General features: G+C 38.8%; 1 protein-coding gene and 1 long non-coding RNA gene across 8 annotated transcripts in view; one reads left to right on the top strand and one right to left on the bottom strand.

The window, feature by feature from the left end:
* Positions 1–22,653, top strand: part of LOC101787069 (ankyrin repeat domain-containing protein 26-like) — a 124,261-nt gene that overhangs the window by 95,932 nt on the left and 5,676 nt on the right. For 2 of the 4 annotated variants that reach the window (XR_010049021.1, XR_010049022.1), the window contains exon 34: positions 21,042–21,310. Coding sequence is in view for 2 of the 4 variants with exons in the window: in XM_063254120.1 (XP_063110190.1) it covers positions 1,733–1,828 (96 nt within the window). In the remaining 2 variants the exon portion in view is untranslated. Of the gene's footprint in view, positions 1–1,732; positions 15,440–21,041; positions 21,311–22,653 lie in introns of those variants that run through there. The other 2 variants (XM_063254120.1, XM_063254118.1) reach the window with 1 other exon arrangement.
* Positions 5,859–22,653, bottom strand: part of LOC134477124 (uncharacterized) — a 195,775-nt gene continuing 178,980 nt past the window's right edge. For 2 of the 4 annotated variants that reach the window (XR_010049023.1, XR_010049025.1), the window contains 2 exons: positions 6,853–6,978; positions 5,859–6,615 (listed from right to left, as the gene is read on the bottom strand). This is a non-coding gene — a long non-coding RNA (uncharacterized LOC134477124). Of the gene's footprint in view, positions 6,616–6,852; positions 19,453–22,653 lie in introns of those variants that run through there. The other 2 variants (XR_010049026.1, XR_010049024.1) reach the window with 2 other exon arrangements.

The following is a 22,653-nucleotide window of genomic DNA, read 5'->3' as shown; positions in this document are numbered from 1 at the left end:
TGTTATATACATTCAACATCTGGTCACGCTCAAATTCCCACTGTATGAACCCATGTACTTACAGAGGCCAAAACAGTCCAGACACTGGATGCAGAGCCTGTGGTCACAGTATCTTGCAGTCTTAAACGACCACACTAAATGGTCCATCTGGACTTAAGGAAAGTTGCCCAGGATGTGGACCTCAAGTTGCATCTCTATTCCTCACAGTCACCTCTGTGGTGACTATGAGAGTTGTCTTCTCCTTTATCTCCATTTCTTGCCTAAAGCCTTTGAAGAATTGGGATCAAGATTTTTGAATTGTCACTCAGAGACCTCTGCTACAATGGAACATAGCCAGGGTGCCTGGCTTCTGTTCAGTATCATGTATGTAAAACACAGCACCTCTACTTAACGCACTGTGAAAACCCAAGAAAAAACTCCCTGGACAGGCAGTGACACTGTCCTTGCTTCTGAATCTTTGCTCCATGCTCTGCTGTAAGAGAAAGCCAGCTACTGGACGTCACTCGTGGTTTCCAGCCTTCCATGTGCTGCTGACACTCTCTGGCTTGTTCCTCCTGCGTACTGACAAAATACTCCTCTGATGTCTTCTGCAGTTGGAGTTCTAGGACCCTTCTCTGGATCTTTTTCCCTATTAACCCTCACTATCCTGCCTTTGGCAGGCTGTGTCAGGGAGGACCACTGTATCTAAGCTTGAGCTACTTCGACTCAACTCTGTACTCACCTAGCTTCCTGGCTTCCAGCAGGTGTCAAAGTGGGTTGCATGAGATGTCCAGGCAGATTAGGGAGTAGCTGTGGGGTCAGGGAACTGTGTATGGCCTGAAGGCACTCAAACTCCTTCCTGTAGTTGTTGTTGCTAGAGATCAGTGTCCTCACAGAAAAGGAGCTCTCTTCCAGTGGTACCAAGTTCCTGTGGGACACTAAATTGTGCATGGCCAGATCATTTGCTTTCTGGACTCCCTAATACAAGAGTAGCCATTCAAGATAATGGAAAGCACAGCGCTTGTGTGGCTAGTACAGATGCTCTAGGATCACACACTACATTGCGAGCATACTACATGTGTGTGCTAGAAATGCTTGTGGGTCACTGTCAAATGCTGTTACTTAAATGTCAGATAGTTTGTCCTGTTCCAATTCCATGTGATACAGGGAAACATAAGGAGCAAGAGTTTTCAGACTTTTATACACAGTGCTATTCCATGAGGCAGGTGGAAGGTGTCTACCAAAACAGGCTTGATCACTTCCTGCTGATCACTTTCTGAAACAGTGAATGAGACAGGTGGCTAATAAGCATCTGATTGTGGTGTCTGAGGCAGATGTGCAAATTCCTTCTCGGGTAGCCTGAGGTGTACACAGCATGACTGTCTGTCTCTGGCCCTGACTCCATGCTTCGTAGGGGAGCATCCATATGAGACACCTTCCACATATAGTGGCATAGCAGGCCATTCCTATATCCAACAAGGGTGAGCCACCATGTTTCCCACTTACCTCTTGTGAATACAGAGCACAGGAGGTTTGAATAAATCTCCACAGGGAATAAACTGGGAATCCCTCTTTCCCATGAGTGTCATAAGAAAGTGAATGGACCATGATCCTTCTAGTCTATGATCAGGAAACTAAACCTTGTTTTAGAGAGATGTCTCACTGTGGTTAAGCACTAGAAATCCAAGCAATGATAGTTCAAAACCTGGGTACTAGACTCAAGTGCCCCATTTTATTCTGATCCTGCCTGCAGGACTCAATGGACAACTTCACCTTCACCCTAGGCAAAGATGAGAAGAAACCTCACCACTGGATTACAGTGGGCCCAGCAGGACCACATTGTGTGTGACTACCATTGGAAGACCCTCTGCCTTGTGATGAGTGTGCCACCACCAACTACATGACAACCAAGGGAAATGAAATTTGTGCAGAAAGACCATTCCTGGTGCCATGACTGCTTCTGTGTCACCTGTGACCATATTCAGCTTCACTTTTCCTGAGATTCCCTAGGTCTTGTCCAAGTCAAGCAGTGTTCAGAAGCTGCAGGATTCAGAGGTTGCAATTCAAAGCCCTGATTTATGTATAGAAATAAGAGGACTTCATAGGTACAAGAAAAGCACTCTTTAGAAGACTTTGAACGGAAGAAACCTGAGTTTTCTGTATGAGACTCACCTTGTTAGTTTACGTGGTTGCAGAAGGACCTGACTTCTCACCTGCCTCTGCCACGGTGGGCACAAGCAGGGGCACAGATGTCCAGTGATGGCCCCAAGGCAGGTCACCAGGGGGCAAAGTCTCCTGTCTCAATGTCATTCTGACCTTCTTAGTTGCACGGAGAGGGATTTTGCTCACCACAAAACCCAAGCACGTACTTTTCTTGTGAAGCTCCTGTGCAGATGGAATTTGTAACGAGACTTCCATAATAGAATCTGAAGTTATTAATTACCAATTATAGTTTGGTCTTAGACTCACTCCAGCATGTGAGTGAGGGAGATAGGTCTGAGGATCTGGCTTGTTCAATTTAAAAAGCAGAAGAAATTTAATTTGTTTAAATCAGATTTCTCCCAGGGAAAAGCCACAGACAAGCTCATCAACGCAAGTTCATTTTTCAAAAAGTGCGTTTGTTCAATGGAGAATGACTTCACTCAGGATGCAAGTGCATGCCCAATATAGAACTTTCACAGCCCCATGCACCTCTGAGCTGCCTTCTGAGTTCATTTCCAACTGCATTGTGCTTAGAGTATCAAGGAGTTCTGTTTCACTGTACTAAACTTATTTCTTCCACAAGAATCGTGCTTTCTTATACAGTACATTTTGTAAACTGACTTTTTCATAGTTTTGTCCAATAACACCAATCATAATTACAATGAAGAATACTATGGCAAAAAATAGTGATGGAACTGACCTTACCTCACTCGTTCAGTTTTCCCAAAAATGTGTCCAAGGAACTATACTGAGAAGTCACTGGTCCCTCTCCTGCCTCTCTTGCCTAGTGAGTGACCTTCAGAAGGGGCTGTGATGTATTCATCTATGTAGCCCAAAAGCTTTCCATGGGTCTTGCCATCTATCTAGAAAGAGCTATTAAATATCTACAGAATGCAAGACTTTCTAGAAGTCAAGTTGAACTTCCCAAGCAATGTCAAATTCAGAGTAATACGATATCAGACATTTTATTACTATCCCAAAAGCAGTTATTTATAAAATTTGGAAGAAGCATACTATGTTTAATATGCTCTTTCATGCTTTTTAGGTGATTTTTTGCCTTGCAAGATAAACCATAGAGTAAATTGAAAAGAATGTCATTAATAATCAAGAGATGAAGTCGTTATGGGAAAAGCAGTGTAAATTCTCAGGCTGTGTCTGGAAGATTGGATTGCCACTCTTATCAAATGAGTGTACATACAGGCAAACTCTTTCATTCAGTGTATGTTAAGTGAGCATCTCCAAGGCACAGAGGTAGATAAAGCACACTGTGTAATCTCGGGAAGGTCAATGTGTAGTTACCACCTGTGTGAGTGACTTCACAGTGTCCAGTAAGTGCTGAAGTCCCAAAAGAGTAGCTGATGGTACAGCAACATCCAGTATGGTTCTGAGATACAAGTAAACGACTTCTCAGAAAAAGTAACAATAAGCAGTCTCAAGCCAGTGAAAGGATCACTTATTGAGCCATAATGGATATATTCAGTATATTTACTCCTGAAAGGCAGTGTGATCTAGCAAAAGATGAAAACAAAACAAACTGTTGAATGCAACTGGATTGATATGTTAGATTGCATTTAAGATTTTTGTTTCATTGCTTGAGAGAGAGTCTGGGTGAGACTTCACCCACCTCAGCCTCAACTGCTGAGGTTACAAGCCTGAATAATGGTGCCTAGATTGAGATTACATCCAAATGAATGTTTTCTTGGATAATCACATACATTCTCTGAATGCCTCTTTCTTCAAGGGGCAAATGTAGATAATAGGTTATATCTCACAAGATCACTGTGAAAATAAAAAAAGGGGGACAAATATGGAGGAAGCAAGACAACTACCACTTCTTTTGAAAACATGTTACCAACTGAATAAAAGACAAATTTTTTTTAAATTTTATTTAAGGAGAAAAGAAAAAAAAACAGAGAAAGGGTACAAGTTATACAGATTTACAGAAAAAAATGAACAGTAGGAAATCACTAGTTAATGGATTACATATTGTCATCTTAGAAATAATTGTTCAAGTCACAAAATTAAAGCTTGTAAAGTGGACATTCCATCAATGATACTGCAAACAGATCTGTTCAATGATCCAATAAAACTCCGTGATATCATTTTCTATCTTATACGCTTAAATATACATGCAGTTATATAGTTTAGAGCACTTTCTTTTCCTCTCTTTTGTACAATGACTATTACACATTTTGGGTTTCATTGCTCCCACGGTTCTTATTACTTTTTTGGAAGAGAGTAAAACCAAATGTGACATAGCAGAACAGAATCGGTCAAGTCAAAAGGGTGGACATAATAGATAATGTGAAAACATAATACAAGGTGATCAACAATGGTTACCATAATGCCTCCCGCTATCTCTAATAGAATTGCCTATATCGTTAGTTATAATACAATTGAACAAAACAGTAAAGAATAAAACCGACAAAACCAAAACATTGAAGATATTGTAGGTCTTCAAAAGTAGATAAAAGTCAACGAGAATAGGCGTTATAATGAATCTCATTATCTTCACAGCTGATGCCTAAACTTTCGAACCTGATACTATCCAGCAAAACAGAATAGGGGAACATCAGTTAAAAACCAGATGGTGAGAGTAATACAGGGCTTTAAGTCGAGGTAATGGAAAGTCAAAGTGGGTTACTATAATATATCCTGCTATTTTTTTTCTTTAATTAAAAGGATAAAAATTAAAAAGTAAATAATGGAGTGGAGATTGAGATAAAAGAGGGCATAACAACGAAACAGTGCAGATCAAAACATAACCATTTAAGCAGAATAGTGTTTCACCACCAGATAATCCTGACCTAAAAGTAGTTACCGTATTGTCTCTTTCCTTGAAATCCTTGAGTACAACTTCGTATACTGTAGCATTAAGTATATCAAAACAATATAAAAGACAAATTAAATGAATGCAAGCAAAACCCAAGCTATGAGAGTGGCATACTGTGTAAACTCTTTTTCCAAAGGACAAAATAGTTTTTCAGGAAATGCAGACAATAAAATATATGATTTACATATACAACATGTTGTATGTAACTTGTAACATGGGTAATATAATTTGACATTGAATACCTATTACTATTCATGTAATACATTAATAGTACACTATGTAATGTAATAGAGAAGTCACTTAGTAAATAATGCAATGATAGCATCAAATACAAGGAAATTAACTGCTAGTATTTATATAGCCCCTTGTGTATACCAGAAACTGAGCTTCACAACTTTATATGCATCTAATGTCATTTGATAGCCACAATATGAACCTATGAAATGGGTATTTTATTGTGCTTACTTAACACATCGAGATCCTAAAAGTATAATAATTAAGAGTACAACTCTAAAAGTCTATTAAGTGGCGAAGACCAGGTTAAATATTTAGCCATACCCTTAGCCAGAACAAAAACATCATAAATGACTTGTGAGAAAGGTGGAATTCTGACAGTATTTGAAAAAAATGCTCTCTCCCTTCCCTGTTGAACCCTTTCCTACCTCTTCCCTCTAGCCATGCCTTGGTTTCTAAGTGCTTTGTCAATATGCACATTCTAGAGATGTGATCTCAGCTTTTGAGCATATATTCTGTTCAGAATTTAATCTAGGACCCAAATATCAGAAATCATGATTAGTGTAGAACAAACGGAGCCCTCTAAAGAACTCAGAGTATTAATCCAAAGGGTATTAAAGCAACATTTTATTTTGTTTTGATTGTTGTGTGCTTGTCTTTTTGATACAGGGTGTTGTATTTTAGTTCCGGCTGGCCCTGAACTCTCTATGTGGTCCAGACTGGCTTCAAACTGTTCTCCTGGCTATAGTTCTAATAAAGTGTTAGTTACAAAGTAGAGGACCAGTATGGGTCCATCGCTAGCCTGTTGTCCTAAATATTGCTTTAAATATTACCTAGTCAATTGTGGCGTTAGGGCACTCTCCAGTTCTGGTGTTTCTCTTTCCTCACCTTCCCCTTAGCTAGGGATCCTAAGAAACAGACCAAGGTAGAACAGCTTTGTTGGTTTTGCAGTGAGCCTGGGAGCCCATCAGCTTCCCAAGTAGAACACAGTTGGTGTCTCCAACTCCCTTTATGCCTCTCCATGCCAACTGCTAGTGGGGCTCCTTATGCTACAGGATGGCCAGGCTCAGGGAAACCTCCAACACAGCACAGCACTTAAACTGGGGAAATGGAACTCCACTAATTGAGATCACTAATTAGGAAAATAAGCAATAAGTGGCTGAATTCCCGTGTGACTGTTTGTAACGTAGCAAAGATAACACTTTAATGGTACCGAAGTAGCCACATCTTACATCTATCTTGAACCTCGATTGCAAGTACTTTTGTCTCCAGGGCTTTCTTTTTTGTGTTTCCTGTCTTCATTCCAAATGCAGCTGCTGATATATACACTTGTAAGCACAGGCACACAAACTCAGAGCCAGTGTGAGCTGAAAGAAAATAAGATTTGTTGAATCTCAGTTTCAGGATGGGCCCTACTTAATTAAAATGGAAAAGGATATCAGAACTTTTTTCTGCTTGAAAAGTCTCTTCTTGGGGAGAAAGAAATGGTGGATCACTTGTGGATCAGAGGCAGGTGCACTGTGCATCTTGGGTAACTACCTAATTCTGCCACTAGTCCAAGGACCAGTCTTTGCGTCTTCTCTCTAGGACTGCTTAACACTCACCTTCCCTTAGTTTAAAGGACATTTTCGCATGGACCCTGGAGGTTCTTTGCTTGTGGGTGCACACTCGCCTCACTCGCTTCACGCTTGCCTCTCATTCTTTGGCCCCTTTCCTAACCACATAGGCACCTAGAGACAAATTCAAAGATGAGACTTTTAGTAGAAAGGCTTTCAAGGTATTTTCTTAGTCTAAAAGTGATTTTTCTCTACCAGAAATTACTTATGGATGGTCCTAAAACCTCAATCCTGGGAACCTTAGCAACACAACACCCATAATTAGGACAAGTTTCCTCCATTCATCTTGTTTAAGGGTGTTGTCACAAGAAAATGATACTCGGCATTCTTAAAGAGAACTGTAATAACTTGGGGACTTTCTCTGCCAATGTACCACAGACCACAAATTACTTCAGTTTCATGAGCAATTTGGGTACCTGTCCTTACTTGAACTAATATCTGACTGCTGGGTCTCTAACCTCACATTCAGAAATGTGGATTTACCCAATAGCATGAACAGAACAGATGCTACCCTGGTTCACATCTTCTAACGACATTTGGAGGACACACACTGTGCTCTGGCTTAGCTCTTAGCCGCAGGATAAAGCAGAACAAGTCACCTAAACTCTTTGTTTTCTCAGGGGGAAAGAAGAGCTGAAAATGTTAATTCAATTTCCCACAAAGGATATAAATTCAGATCACTTACAGGATCCAAGGACTGAGCCTGCGTTAATCTTCATTTTGTGCCTTTATCTTCAAAGAGGGCCATAGGAGAGGACACCAGGTGGCCATGTCACATGGACCCCAAATGACAGGGTCATAGTTTATGTGCTTTTCCCTTAGAGTCAGAGCATGCAGAATTAGTAGAAGTGCACAAAGAAAGTGGAGGTTGTAACAACCAGGCATAATCCTTACTCATCGAGTGGCATGATGCTTCCGACTCTTAACATGCACATTTTAAGAAGTGGCCCAAATCATTCTGGGAGTGGGCACTAAACTGCCCACATGAGCATGGAAATATATGGGGGTAGGAGCAACCTCTACGAGCACTGGTTTTCTGGGTGTGCAAACATCGTTCCTGAATCTGATCTAATGCTTAATCCATAAAATAGTCACATCTCACAATGAAGGTGACCCCTTTCCTTCCCTGTGGGAAGTTGGAAGAACATTCTTATTTAGCCATCTGTATCTATTTAATGAACATTTTCTGAAGCTCTCTGTGTGTCACACTATTAAATTAGTAGTTGGAATATTTTATTAGCTGTGTTTGTCGTCCCTGAACTAATAATGCAATAATGGTAGGTGATCTATAAAGGATTACATACAACCGAGGTTATGCCAAAACAGAATAGCGATGAATCACGCATTTTAACACTTATGGTGGACTTTCCCATTGCTTAACTGGATCACGAGAGTAACTCTGTGCCACAGATCACGCACACATCCTTATTCTATCTTATGAATATTTTCTTCATTTCCTGTCCACCCCACAACAATTACAAACATCTTTGCATTAATGGGAGACATTTTCGTGAAAGAAACAGTCATCCAGTCTCTTCCTTGTTGCTTTTCCAACTCAAACATGAGCAGGTGACCCAGTGACCAAAAGCCACAAAAACTGTAATTCAGTTTGGAGCAATAATGAAAGAGGAAGTTTCTTATTGAGACTGCCAGTTCCTGGGAACAGCACTGAAAACAGTCATGTTAGGGAGGAGCTGTTTCTTCACCAAGTGACACCTGGGACTCAGCTTTGGTTTTGTTCACTTAGATCAGGGAAATGTCATTGGTGCTAGTTGCCTAACTTTCCCAATGATCCCATGAGATTCCAAAATCATTTTAGTGAGCAAATTTTTAAGAGAAAATGCTTACATGGAAAAGTGGATTCTGAGATTCTAAATAGCTGAATATCTTATTCCCATGGTGCAACTCAAAGAACTCAACTTCACAATGTGGAGACATTTATCCAAGGTAAACAGGCTTCACCTCTTCCCTTTTATGTCAGTGTGACCCTGAAGAGAGTGACTAAACCACCTTACCCAAAACACAGTGTAATGATTGATATATTGTGTCAACTTGAGAAGTTTAGACATTTAACTGAGAGCCTCAGCAGGGAGCCAGGATACTTACTTTGTAAATATCTTCATCCTGTGCAAGAGGAGGGCACAGAGATTTTATGAGTGCTACACTCTGCTCTTGGGAGGCTTGTGTTCAATATGCCGGGTGGGAAAAGTGTCTTACTCTTTCCTTCCCCTCCATTGCTTTTGCTGCTGCCATGAAGTGTTGCCCCAATGCCATGTCATTCTGCCTTCTAGCCAGCTAATTATGGACTGAAACCTCCACAAACTGTAAGCTAAATACACCTTTCCTTCCTTCTTTTTGGGATCAGGTATTTTATCTCAGCAATGAAAGAAAAGTAGCCAAGACTTACAGGGACTGAGTGTTAATAATACTGCTTTCAGAAGTGTTACAGTATCACAGTGTAGATGGTACATTATAGTATAACCTTAAGAATGTTGTCGAGAGATGAACATTCAACCACAATTTGTGTTAAATTAATAAAAAACTAAGGAAATATGAGCATACGATGACATTTAACTCCTCATTTGCAGTAGTACTGCAGTAGAGTAGAGGGAAATGAATAAACAAAGAGCCCCTCTACCGGGAACCAGAATATTAGGGAACCCCTGCTCTGTAAGATCTTTTCATGAAGCAGATTTATCTAGTGATTATCCCACTGGCAAGAGTCAGTACAAGTGCAGTTTTGAAAACTATCACAGATACACACACAACTGCATACATGTGCATGTGCACACACACACACACACACACATGCAAATACATATACCCCTAGAGTTGGAAAATTCAAGGATCCTTTTAAACCTTCACTTCAATATAAGGAACCCAGCATCTTTGCTATTTATGTGTGAAGAGAGAAATCTTTACTGTCATTCTTGATGTGCACAGCTATAGTTATCTTAAAACACAGTGAGATGTTTCCCATCTAAACCTAAAAATATATCAGTCCAAAGCAATGGACAATTTGTACACAGTTCAGTTAGGCTTTGTCAAGTGAATTATTCTTGCATCATCTGAGTATTTTTATAAGTGGAACTTTCTTATGTTTTTTCTGTGTATAACAGAAGCTCAGTCTCAGTGTGGCCCTATTGGATGTAACCGGAGGCCCCACAAAGGAGTCATTTTATTTAGGTCTGAAAATTAAAAAACTGAGTAAAATAAGTGAGCTCTAAATAAAGTTATGGCTACAAAGTCAAGCTCACTTAGATCTGTGTTTTTATGCAGGTTAATGTGCTTTAAAACTTCGGCTTTGCTTTGTAATGCCCAATAAGTCTTTCTCGAATTGCAAGCCTCTCAATTGCTCTGAGTAGCTGGGTAGACTTATGATTTATGTCCTACCAGCTTCCCTCCTAGACTAAAGGAGGCTTCCCACGAAGATGCAAGTATGCATATAGTTTTGGAAACAGTTGGAGGTGTAAATATCAATGTAATGACAAAATACCCACAGGAAAGTTAAAACATCAATAAAAAAGAAAAAAGAAAATGCATGAAGAAACGAGGTGATAACCACAGTCAGGAAGAAATTTAAAATGTATTCAGGACTCCCTAGCAGCCAAGATACAAAGGGAAAGAGTTGATGTAGAAGAGAGGTGAATGGAGAATTAACCATAACCCATCTAGCAGGCTGCCTGTCGCGTGCTGCAACCTCTTTTGCAGAGGCAGACAATCAGCAGGACCGAGCTTGGTTTCCACCTCTCTTCTTTTTTTTTTTTTTTTTTTTTTTTTTTTTTTTTTTTGTCTTTTTCTTTTTTTATCGGTACCGGGGATCGAACTCACGACTGCCTGCTTACAAAGCAGGTGCTTATGCCGCTGAGCTAAATCCCCAGCCCCTCCACCTCTCTTCTGAGGATAACATGACAGCCCGTATGTTATCTCTCAATAAAATTTTAAAAAGAAATGGGAATTCAACTCCCTCAAGTCAATAACACCTGAGTGTTATTGAGAAAATCACCTGATACCTCAAAGTAGCATTTTGTTTATTTTGAAAATACTGGCTAACAATAAAACTCTGATGTATTCTTACCAGATTCCTCTTGGATAATGTACTAGACTATACTTTATCATATGTAAGCTGTTATGTGGATTTTAACTGATTTTATAGTTTTTGCCACAGCATGGATGGAGGCTTGCACAAAAGGAGCATAACGGCCAAAAATATTATTGGTCATCGTTTTTCTCAAAAATTTAATTCAACTTTTACCCTCAGCATACTCAAGAAAGCCCAAACTTCATGAAATCCCAGGGTTAAATATGCTCCTGTGCTCTCTGTGGCTGTCACCTGCCTTTGGGAGATTTGTTTCCGCAGGTAAGCTCCAGAGCTCTGGTCAGCATGGGTAAGATGCAGTGGGTGAAATGGAGAGGAAGAAGAAGAGCCACAGGGTGCCTGCCCCTGGCCTCCTGTGCCCAGCCCTGTCACCCCATGTACCCCCTCTTCCTGCACTCCAATGAGCTGTTACAAGTTAAGTTGCAATTTTTAAAGAAGCACTGGGGCATTTCTTAATTGGATTTCAGTATCTTAATATTCTAGGAAGAAGGAGAATTTGAAATTCCATACTGTTTTTCAGAGTACGGAGGTACTTGCATAAGCTCAGCCTCTGCTAAAGAAGAGGCAAGGGGGGGTGGGGTGTATTCTATAAGCAACTATTTTGATCCTAACATTTATTATTTATTTACTTAACAAAAGCACTGTACATGGCACTGTAATTGATGGTATCATTTGATGTTGTCAAGAGCCCTATCAGATGGTAGTTATGATCTTCAATCTACATACCTGTAAACTGACTCACACAGCCAAAATTCAAGCCTTCGATTAAAGATCACTTGTTGTGTGGAGATTTTCTTTACTCCCTACCTAACATGGCAGCCCTAAGTGATGCCCGATCAGATAATCCCATTTACTTGTTTCATAGCATTTATTAGAACCTGTATTTGTTAATGGCTTATTTATTGTTGTTCATTTCCTTCACAAGAATGTATCCTACAGAGACAAGAATCACACCTGTCTCATTCACCTGCATTTTTAGTATCTAGCACTACAACAATTTTTTAATAAATAAATAAATGGTCTTCAAAAGAAAATACTCTTTTCACTATCATGCATTAATTTTTATTTTCTTTTTAGATGCATAAAGCAAACATTAAGTGAATTATGAATGTCTGTGTTGTACTAGGAAGATTTTATTTCAAATTGAATGCGTAAGAATAAAATCATTTCCTATGGATCACCAAAGACACTTTTAATATATTCTAATATGAAAGATAGCATTGGAATTTATGTGAGAGCTTCAGGATATTTAGCCTTGGGAACCTTGAAGTCTTTTAGCTCTATTTGATCCAAAGCACGACTGAAATCTTAAGAGAAAATGAATTGTGCCAATAAATATTTACTTTCATCTTCTTTTCTGTGAGCCTACAGAGTCACTTCTAAACTGTCTTAAGGATGGAAATTACATGATCACTTGAATGGCTCTTTGAATATGTAACCAAAGGAAAACCTTTCTAAGGCAAAATGCTCATTTTTCTACTATACGTTACCATGTATAAATTACCTTGAATTACTCCAGATGTAGGAATTGATTTTAAGAAACTCAGATGCTTAAGTTAAAAAAAGTTAAATGAACTCATCTAATACCTGTATATGCCAGTGAGAAAACACCTCTTCCTCCCTGTATCATTCGGTGGCATACACCATTTCCTCTAGATAATTCCCACTCTAGTTCATGATAAAATTTACACGATATCCTCCAGAAAAAGTCTTCTCCTCTTCTCCTTCCCACACTGTATATGGTCTTCACCCTGGGCTGTGTCCCCAGTCCTCATTATCATTTTATTTTTTTTTAAATCCTGAGACAGGATTCATTGAATTGCTGGGATTGCAGGATCCTCCCACCTGGCCACTCATTCCACAAATCATATGTTATTGCCACTATCTGCTTAACTAGCTTAATTATTTAAGACACCTACAGCAACACCTGCATTTATTCATGTCTGTGTTTCATTACCAGATAAATAACCAAGCTTTATTAAATAGTTGTTACAGATTAATGAACGAGCAAATAGAATCTAGTTTCTTTATTGGAGAATGAGGGGTGACCAATGAGTACAGACAGAACTTTTCTCACAAGAGGTTCCCTGGCAAGTCTCTGGGGTGGCTCTGATTTCTATTCCCTACTGCTGCCTGGATCCTGAGTTTAAAACAAGTCATCAGGGGGTAACAGGAAGATGTGGACTGGCAAATGCAAGTGAGTAGAGCATTGTGGAGGATTTTTCTTTGGCAGACAAACATGTGTTGATTGATTCTAGGCAGTATGGTAAATCTTCAGGAGCTGTTAACCAAGGGAAATTTGGAAAAACTGTAGAGGAGTTTGTAAAGCTGCTGCCAATGTTATCACAGTGGAGCATTTTGAGAAATGTACTTTTTTAATACGTTACACTCATTTTGCAGATGTATATACCCCCTTCCCCTGCATACCTTACCTTAAAATCTGCCTCTGTTTCCTACCATCTCTATGGAGGAAGCTCATTTCAGTGTGACCTTTGTGACTTCAACTTTTACAAAGTACTCTGTGAGTAATTACAGAAAAAATAATGAAGGCTGACTAAGAAATGAGAATGTTTAGAAAATCACAGAAACAGTAGATTATTTACAACAATTTTTAAATTTTCAATGAAAAAGATAAATTCCATAACATTAACAGGGGACATGGATAAGAATCATTCCTAAGGTTGAAGTAGTGTTATTTTTTCCTCTATCAACATCCCCCCCAAAGCCTCAAGAGGTCAGAGGGGTGACTTTTTGGGGGTGACTGGGTCATTGGTGTGTGATACTGGATCATGGGTGTGATACTGGTTTAATTCACTGACTGATCTAGCAAATTTGTGGGCAAAGGCATTACTGAAGAGAGAAGCTCCATCCTTGGTGTGGGTGGCACCAACTAACAGGCCTGTAACCTGTCTGGGTCCTTGCTTTCTGCCTACCCTGCCATGGACTGTTTCTCCTCCACCATACCACCCTGCCTTGGAGGCAGCCAACTGTGGATTGAAACCTCCACAAACTGTGTGCTAAAATAAATCTCTCCTTTAATTTATGGGCACTGAATATCTTATCTCAGTAACAAGAAAGTAACTAAGACAAGTAGAAACATCAAATAACCAAGAAAATGAAACAAAGAATTATTTCCCAAGAGCCTCACTTGGCTAATAATTTAACTAGTTTTTTTCTAGGAATTGAAAATGAAAATTAGCAATACATGTATGCATACATACATATTTTAGTGTTTATATAAATTGATATAACATCCTACAACACAGTATAATTCTTGGCATTGGATATATGATATTTGGTCTATGGTTGTTAAGTTCTGAAACTATACTTTCTCTAGGTAATTTTAAAAGTAAATTTAACTATATCACACTCCAGGCTTTACTAATTGTACAGTAATTATTTGTTAAGTGATACATGACTAAATGAATGTTGATATGAGATATTACCTTTACCAACCAAATCTTCTAGTTTCTCCTTCCATTCTTTTGCCCATATGTGGCTAACTACCCATATACAAGGCTTTTAATCAGCCTTACGTGGATTATGCCTATGCAACCTTACGCATGCTACAGTTACTTAGATGCCTATCCTAATTCTTTCTCTATGGGGGTAACTTCTACCATCTATCCACACCCAATTCATGCATGCACCACTGTATCACTTTCTCTGGGGAACTTTGCTTTATGCCACACATGGAACGATGCCTCAACTTCCTATCACTCACTGCACCCAGGATGTAGATATATCTTACTTTGTTTCATTGATGCTTTTTCAAAGGTCATCCACTATAGTGTTCCCAATTTTCCTATTGAAAATAATTCTGCAATGAACTTGATTACAAACACACAATTGCATATTTATATCAAGTTTTCCAGAATGACTTAAATACCATTAAAAGCATGAGTGCTTAAAATAAATCACATGTGATAATATGTGGGACTATTTATGTGCATGTTTGCTTCTTTGTTATTTCAAAGACTATAATCTAAAATCAAACATGCTATTCTGTTTTAAAGAAAATTTTGCATTTGAAATAGAAAATTTTGCATGAAATTCTTCATGTCTATGGTTAATTTCTCATTGAATTCTTAATTGTGTGTATTTTCACTTTTTAATACTTGTTTCTATTTTTATTAGTGCTTTGATTTTCACATTGTGTTTCTGTATGTAGACCTTTTCACACTATTTTAAAATTCTTGTTGGATGATTATTTTTATTATTACTTGTCATGACATTAAATTTTTAAGTTATACATTGTGCTCCGAATCAATTTCAGATCTGCAGAATAGTTATTGGAGTGTTTTATAACTATTATTATCTATATACTGATCTGTAATACTTTTGCATTTTTGATATTAATGTTTATTATGATCATTTCAGTATTCAATATTCTACAGTTCATACATTTTTGCTAATTTAACTTTCTTTTGGAATATCTATTATGTCTATATTGGAATAAACTTTTCTTTATCTGCATCCCTGGTTTGCTTATATTTGATCTGTAATTTATAGTATTAAATACATTTTACCATCCAATTTCTTATATGTGCACTTATGCATATTTGTGTAACTTATTATGTATATGAACACAAGTCAAGCACTATTGTGATTTAGTACTGAATGATTACATCTGTGGAGTCACATGAAGGAAGTTTTGCTTCCTTTCTGTCACTTCTACTTTATGGAATCATTTGTTTCATTGGTGGTTATACTATTCTTGCACATTTAAGGTATTTCTTGAACAACAAGAATCATTGGTTGCATATGATTACTGATGCCACTTCACATTAAAAACGTCTCTCATGTGTTCCTCCATTCTCTTAGTGTTTATTAGTTGCCTCCTATGTGAAGCACAGGATTCTTTGTGGATCTAGTGTCCTGCTAATGTTTTATTGCCATGGATTCCACATCAGTAGGGAATAATTACTATTTTCCCTGAGTTCTGGGCCTTCCATTCTATGGCCTGCACATATTTATTTTCCTAAAACCCTCTTCCAAAGGTTTTATTTCAGCATGTGACTTCTTTTAATCATCAACATGTTCATGTAAATTTTCATCTTCCTTGAATTTCCATAGCTGTACTAAATTTAGTTTCAATTTTGACTACTGTAAATTATTGTTTTAAAAAGCCAAACACTGCTTTGCCTACAGTTCCTTGTCTTAACCTGGATTTCTTTGAGGATACTTTAGTAGTTTTTCCTATTCTCTTCCCCAAGGCATCATCAGTGCCAAAAGAGGATGATGCATCTGCCCATAGCCACTGCATGTGGGTGACCTGATGCCCACGGACTCAGCCCTCATGGGCGGTGAATGAGAATCAGAGCTAGCCTGTCACTGCCTGCTGTTTGCACTAAGTACTCAGATGGGGTGTACACCGCACCTCCAAAGCCCAGGGATCCCACAGGAATACCTGCTCACTAACTTGTCTAAAATCATGTCTTGAAAACCTACTTGTCAAGCTTGTGTCTCAAACTAAGGTGAACTTTGTGCCCACTTAAAGATTTGTATCTTTCTCTATGGCAGAAAAAACTGGCTTCTGTGTTATATTTTTCTGTTCTATAAGCACATTTGTTATCTTATGTAATCATCCTGATCCTCAGGATAAGGTGCCTTCCTTTACATAGTAAGTTGCCTCCAATACATAGTGAATGTTGTTTTCTTAACATTGCTCTCTATTTGCTTGTGCTATCTTCCAGGTCTCCTCTTTAAATTTATACTGAAGGGCTGTATTTTGACAGTTTTGCTCAGGTGCACAAACACTGTATAGTATGAGCCAACCATGTATCTCCAGTGGCAAATTAGAGCCAGCTACACCAGCAAGTAGTGCCACAACTTGGTGTCATTAACACAAAACCTTGCCTCTACCTGAAGTAGTCTTCTTTCTCCTATTTATTGAACACAGATAATTCATGCTTCTGTTCTCAGCTCAGAAGTTACACCTCAGAGAACTCATCTTCATCACTTGAACCAAATTAGCCTCCATATTATGGGCGCTAATAGTAGGGTTTGTTGAGAGATGAAAATGGTTAAACCATCTCTTAGTAAAGGGATATTTGACAGTCATTTGGATGACTGGAATGCAATGGCACCTCAGTTCACAGACTTAGTTCTTTCCACAATTTTAGTCACAGAAATTGTTCCATGATTCTGGTCCCAAATGAATTTCAAGCATACGCAAACAGAATCATGGAACGAATTCTGGAACGAGAACAGTGGAAAGAATTAACTTCATGAACCAAAGTACCCCTGTGCAAGCCACAGCCACACAGAATATGGGTTCAGTTGTCTCTCCCTACCTTATATAATTTCCCAAGATTTATTACAATTCCTATGTTAATTTTTGTATGATTTTTAATATTGTATGTCTCACTAGCTATCAGTTCAAAAGTCCAATCTGTTTATTCACCGTCATCATTTCTTCTCACCTAATGCAATGTCCAGTACCCAAAAGATAATAAATTTCAGTCAAAGACAATATGGATAAATTAAGAAACAACAACATCATTCTGGATATCAAAATTTGGTTAGCTCATTTTCCAGTTCTTGTAGATGATGGCTCACAAGCTTTTAAAGGCAAATACTGATCAATGTACACACCAAGGATATCATCATATAAGTGATGAAGAATTGTGATGCGCACAGCCAATACTAAAAAGATGTAAAAAAGTGTCCTCTGTGGTGCTGAGACAAACACCATCCAGACCAACCATGCATCTGAGGAAGCACCTGTCAGTCACAGTACCAGAAAATTCATCTGTGCAGCAAAAGTTTCAAATGCAGAAATAGGGGAAAGCACTCAATTCTTACCGATGTTTTCAGGCTAGTTAAAGAGTATTGGACATTTTCACATTAAGCCTCTTCATCACAAGAGTGTCAGAGTGATTTTTAAGGTGATTGGAAAAGTACACTATTGTTTTTCCCCTGCTTAGGAACATCTTGATGTAGAATGTAACACTCTGAAACTACTTGAAGAGAATTAACCTCTTAAATTTCTTGTTGTTATAAAAAAAATTCAATTCATTCCATGTTTTTAGGTTTTGTTTTTTATTGGTGAAACCTGCACAAGTAAATCTGCTTTTTCAATTTACATGTTTTAAAACAAATTTAACATATTGTCAAATAAATGTGTCCCAGCTCAAGGATACTGAACTATTTCCATTGGTAAATGTGTGAAATATATTTATGTGCTGGTAACCTGAAAAAAATATTTCACATTATCCGTAAAGGTCTGTGAATGTCAAATGCTTTGCAATATCTTCCGGAAGGAAATAGTCTGAAGAAGTCTTTATTTTGTTCTCAAAAAAGTTTTCATTTTCCCTCCCCTGGAAAATAGTTGAATGTTCAGTTTATATGTTCTGAGTCTCAGGCCTTTCTCCCTGGAGCTCTTTCCCTTTCCAGACAACATTTCAAACTGCCTTTATTATCTCTTCAGCTTGAACACTGCAATTCCCATAGAAAGTGTTATTTTGCCCACAATGCCAAATTGCACGCCCCTTGAAAAGATCACTTCTCATTTGCATTTTACTTTAACACTTCTAAAAAATTAATTGCTTCCTTTCTGAGATTAACAAGCTTCTATCAAAGACAGGGATTTTTCAAAAGGGAAGAAAAAGTTCATTGTCATATCATTAATCAATTTACTATTAGAAAACAATAAATGAGCGTGAAACACTATCTGAAAAATCAGAATGGGCCGACGCTATGGCCTATGACTTCCACTTCAAAGAACTCCTACTCTCGTTTCTTTAATTTCTATCAAAAAAGTATTTGATGAATTTATATATGATGTTAAATTGACTTACTGAAATATCAGGCCAGACGGTAATTTCAGAAAGAAGTAAACAGTCCCAAAGGCACATTATGATTTATTTAGTGTGTTAATTAGAGTTCCTAGTCACAGAGCTAAATAGGGCAAATTTATGCAAATGGTTATTAAACAGCTCTCTGAAATAGTGGGAGGCCAGATTTTGGTAAATAGTCAGGAACCATAGCCAAAATCACAACACAGAACTGGTGTGCTTAGCAATCCTGCCCTCTCCCAGAGGGAGCATGTGTGTATACTCACATTCTAAACTCAGTCACTGGACGCTAGGCAGTTGCTACTGGGATCACTACCATTGCCAGCCTAGAAAAGCTGTAGATGGCAAATGTACTCATCCTAACTGAAATGGTTTTCTCTGGTGTCTGATTTTTTGCATCCTTAGCAGGGCATGCAAAATCCTAATGGGCTGAAATTATCATAATTTGGCTCATATATCAGGATTACAAGCAAAACTACTAAAAAGCTGGAAGGTACCCCTATGGAATTTTCATGTTCTACCATGGGAGGCAAGTTCTTCCCAACAGCTTAGGAGTGTCATAACATCTCTGATGGTTTAGATCTAGAATCTCCCCTATAAGTTTCATATATTCAGAGGTGGGGCTCTTAGAAAATGGTTGGATCCTAGGTTGTTATGTTCATCAGTGGATTCTTCCGTCTTGAGTTCACAGTTAAATATGCTGATGGGCTGATCAGAAGAGATGGGTCATTGGGGGCATGACCTGAAAGTAATCGTCTCCCTCCCCAGCTCCTTCCTCTTCCTGTTTCCTGATTGCAATGATGTAAGTAGCTCTATTCTCCTCCAGGCCCTTCCACCCCATCCTTCTACTTTGAAGTTAGTTGACTATGGTCTAAATCCTTTAAAAACCATGAGCCAAAATAAACCACTCCTTTTTTAACTTGTGGCTGTTAGGTATTTTATCTCAGTGATGAAAACCAAGACAACTTATAAAGAGGATGTTAAGTATGACTGCATATTAACACTGTATATATATTAAGAAATATTCTCTTCATTTGCCCCATGATCCCACTCTTCTCTCTGCCAGTTTATCTGTCTTCTACTGACCCTTCCTCTCCAAATTCGTCTCATCTGTAAAAAGCTTATAAAAATAAGGGATGATATATAAGGAAATTCCTCCATATTCTTAATCAAGAAAGCTTACCTCAGAAGGCTCCTGGGTCCCTGAATGCATTTGCATCCTTCTGTTCTTATTGCTAAAGAACTACCTCAGAGATCCCAATACAACTGTAGATAGAAGGCTACTTAAGACCTGAGTGTCCTAGTGTGAAGGCTGCAGATGATATCAGCACAGAATACTTACACGGATGAGCACACGTTAATGTTTATATGTGAATGTCCCTCAGAGTCCCCTGCTTTCATAAGAGGAACACTGGGTAGGGGACTGGATAGTGGGAGCCCAGAGATGACTCACTGTTGGAGGTGGGGTCTGATGGGAGGATGTGGGTGACCTGGGTGCAGGATGCAGAAGAGTTTTCCTCCCTTCTGATACCTCCCCTAATCTCTCTGCTCCCTGGATACTATGTCATGCACAGCTCTCCTCCTCTATGCCTACCATCAGTGCTGTCCTATCTTGGAGTCCACCAATGATGGACTGAAACTGAGCCAAAGTAAATGTCTCCTTCCTTAAGGTGAGGGTGTGCAGTATTGTCTTAGTGAGGAGAAAGTGACTAAGTCACTGTGCAAGGGAAAGGAAAGCCAGGAATCATGCGAAGACACAGGGATAGAAAATAATCTTGTGTGGGGAGAATTCCCTTTTCAATGCACAAAAGTTAAAGATCTCTAGAAGATGTCAAGATGAAAAATGGCTATGAGCACCAGGGAACCAAAGGAGATCTCTACAGAAATGTCCAGCTCCTCATGTACTGTTCTGGTTATTTATTTTAAAAATGAATTTCCTGATCAGTTGCAGCACTCATGAGCAAACTCTGAGCATAAGCAGAGCTCTGTCCTCCTGGTCCTCATCTCTCCTCTCTCTCACTTTCTTCTCCAGCTCTTACATAATCCATTGAGCCTTTAACTTGATACATAATCATTCTCCCTGCCACAATGTTGTGCACTGAGCCTTTCCACCATCCTCTGTAGCACAGTCAGCCCCTTCTTACCCAGCTCCTGATGTGCCCATCCCTACTCTAGATGAGGTTGCTCCATAACCCTAAGAGCTGGGTGTGCACACAACAGGTATGGGGTGGGGCGTGACTTTCAGCTCTTCAAACTATGTCAAGATTATTTTTTTCCAGAGCCCTTCTGAAATTCCATTGAGGCTGCAATTGCAGGAGCCCAGGGGCACTGACTGGTGGATTAAGGAACTAACATAGGATGCATGTCCTGTTTGACGGAGCAGACAAACCAGGAAATTGAAGTTCATCCAGCAACCGGGTGCAAAGTGAGCCACCAACAACTATGGCAGTGGTGCTGGATCAGCAGCTTAAGGACAGGCATTTGGCCTTCTCCAGCTTCAGATATGGAAATGACACAGAAGAAAAATGTCAGGAAAGCAAGCTTGATGGTAAGAATATCTGGTGAACACCTGAATCAAAACCTTTACACATTTCCTTTCCCATCCAAACACATGCCATGTAGGATTAAAACTAAGCACAAATTAAGTTACATGTGGCAAATCTTCACAACTAGGAGACAGAGCAGAGCAGAGTGACAGTTCTTCCTTCAGTGCTGGAGATTGAATCCTGTACCTTTGTGCAGAACTATACCTTCCTCCTCTTTTTAAAATTTACTGGATTTTTTTTTGACAGGGTCTTACTAAGACACTAAGTTGCCCAGGCTGGTCTTGAATTTGTGATCCTTGTGCCTCAGCCTCCCAGAGTTCTGGGATCACAGGTGTATACCACCATACCTGGCCGAGATAGTACATATTTAATAGAAGACATAAGATTGTTAAGGTCATACCTATAGAAGCATGCATTGAAAGAGTAGAAAGGTTGCAATTTTGAAAAATGAGCGAGAAAAAGAGAACAGGAGACAGAAAAAACCACAACACTGATTATATATGAATTGGAAGTACAATAAAAGAATACCATTTAAAACTGACAAAGCAGATTGTGAAAGGTAAAAGAAGAATAAAGGCAATAAATATAAAGCATAAATATAAAGCAAAAATATTCATTTTTATACACAAAGCATAAATATAAAGCATAAATATTAAGGTGACCTCTAAAACAAAAATACAGAAAGAGGAGAGAGACAGAGACACAGAGAACAGACATTGTACACAAAGAAAAACTAAATAGATTGCAAAGTAAAATGCATTCCAACAACATTGGTAAGACAGAATGACCTTGCTTTAGCTACAAAGAAAGTAATTTCATATCCCCCTAAAAAGTTACACTATCTTTATTTACAATTGCAAAATAGACATTAACTATTTGCACAAATGTTAAAAATCAGTACAAATAAAAATGGAATCTTATGTGATTTTCAGAATAAGGAAAGTTTCATAAATTACTGGACGGCAGATTCCCAACATGTGTTTTTGCAAAATGGTATATGAAGAATGCTACCACTTCTGTAAAAATGAGTATAAATTTTAAAAATATTCATTTTTATACACAAAGTAACAGACTGCCACCGATATAGTGGGGTTTATGTGTGTTTTATCCCATCTGAGTCATGCTGGGGCCGGATGTCCAGGCTCACCTGAGCCTGGGACCCTGCTCAGGGGTTTGTAAGGTTTCATGAGAGGTGTCAGCTGGACTCTGCCCTCTTTGGAGCTTCCGGGTTCCTTGTGGTTATAGGCATTGCTCCTTGAAGCTGGAAGACCCAGGCCCCTCATTTCTCGTTGCTTCTTGATGAGGCCGTATCCTGTACTAAAGGACCCCGCAGTCCCACGCCACC

Source organism: Cavia porcellus, unplaced genomic scaffold (assembly GCF_034190915.1).
Source record: "Cavia porcellus strain 051 isolate PalLab524CR breed Dunkin Hartley unplaced genomic scaffold, mCavPor4.1 scaffold_8, whole genome shotgun sequence".
Lineage (NCBI taxonomy): Eukaryota > Metazoa > Chordata > Mammalia > Rodentia > Caviidae > Cavia > Cavia porcellus.
Note: the sequence above shows the minus strand (reverse complement) of the source record. Positions and strands in the feature narration are given on the sequence as shown.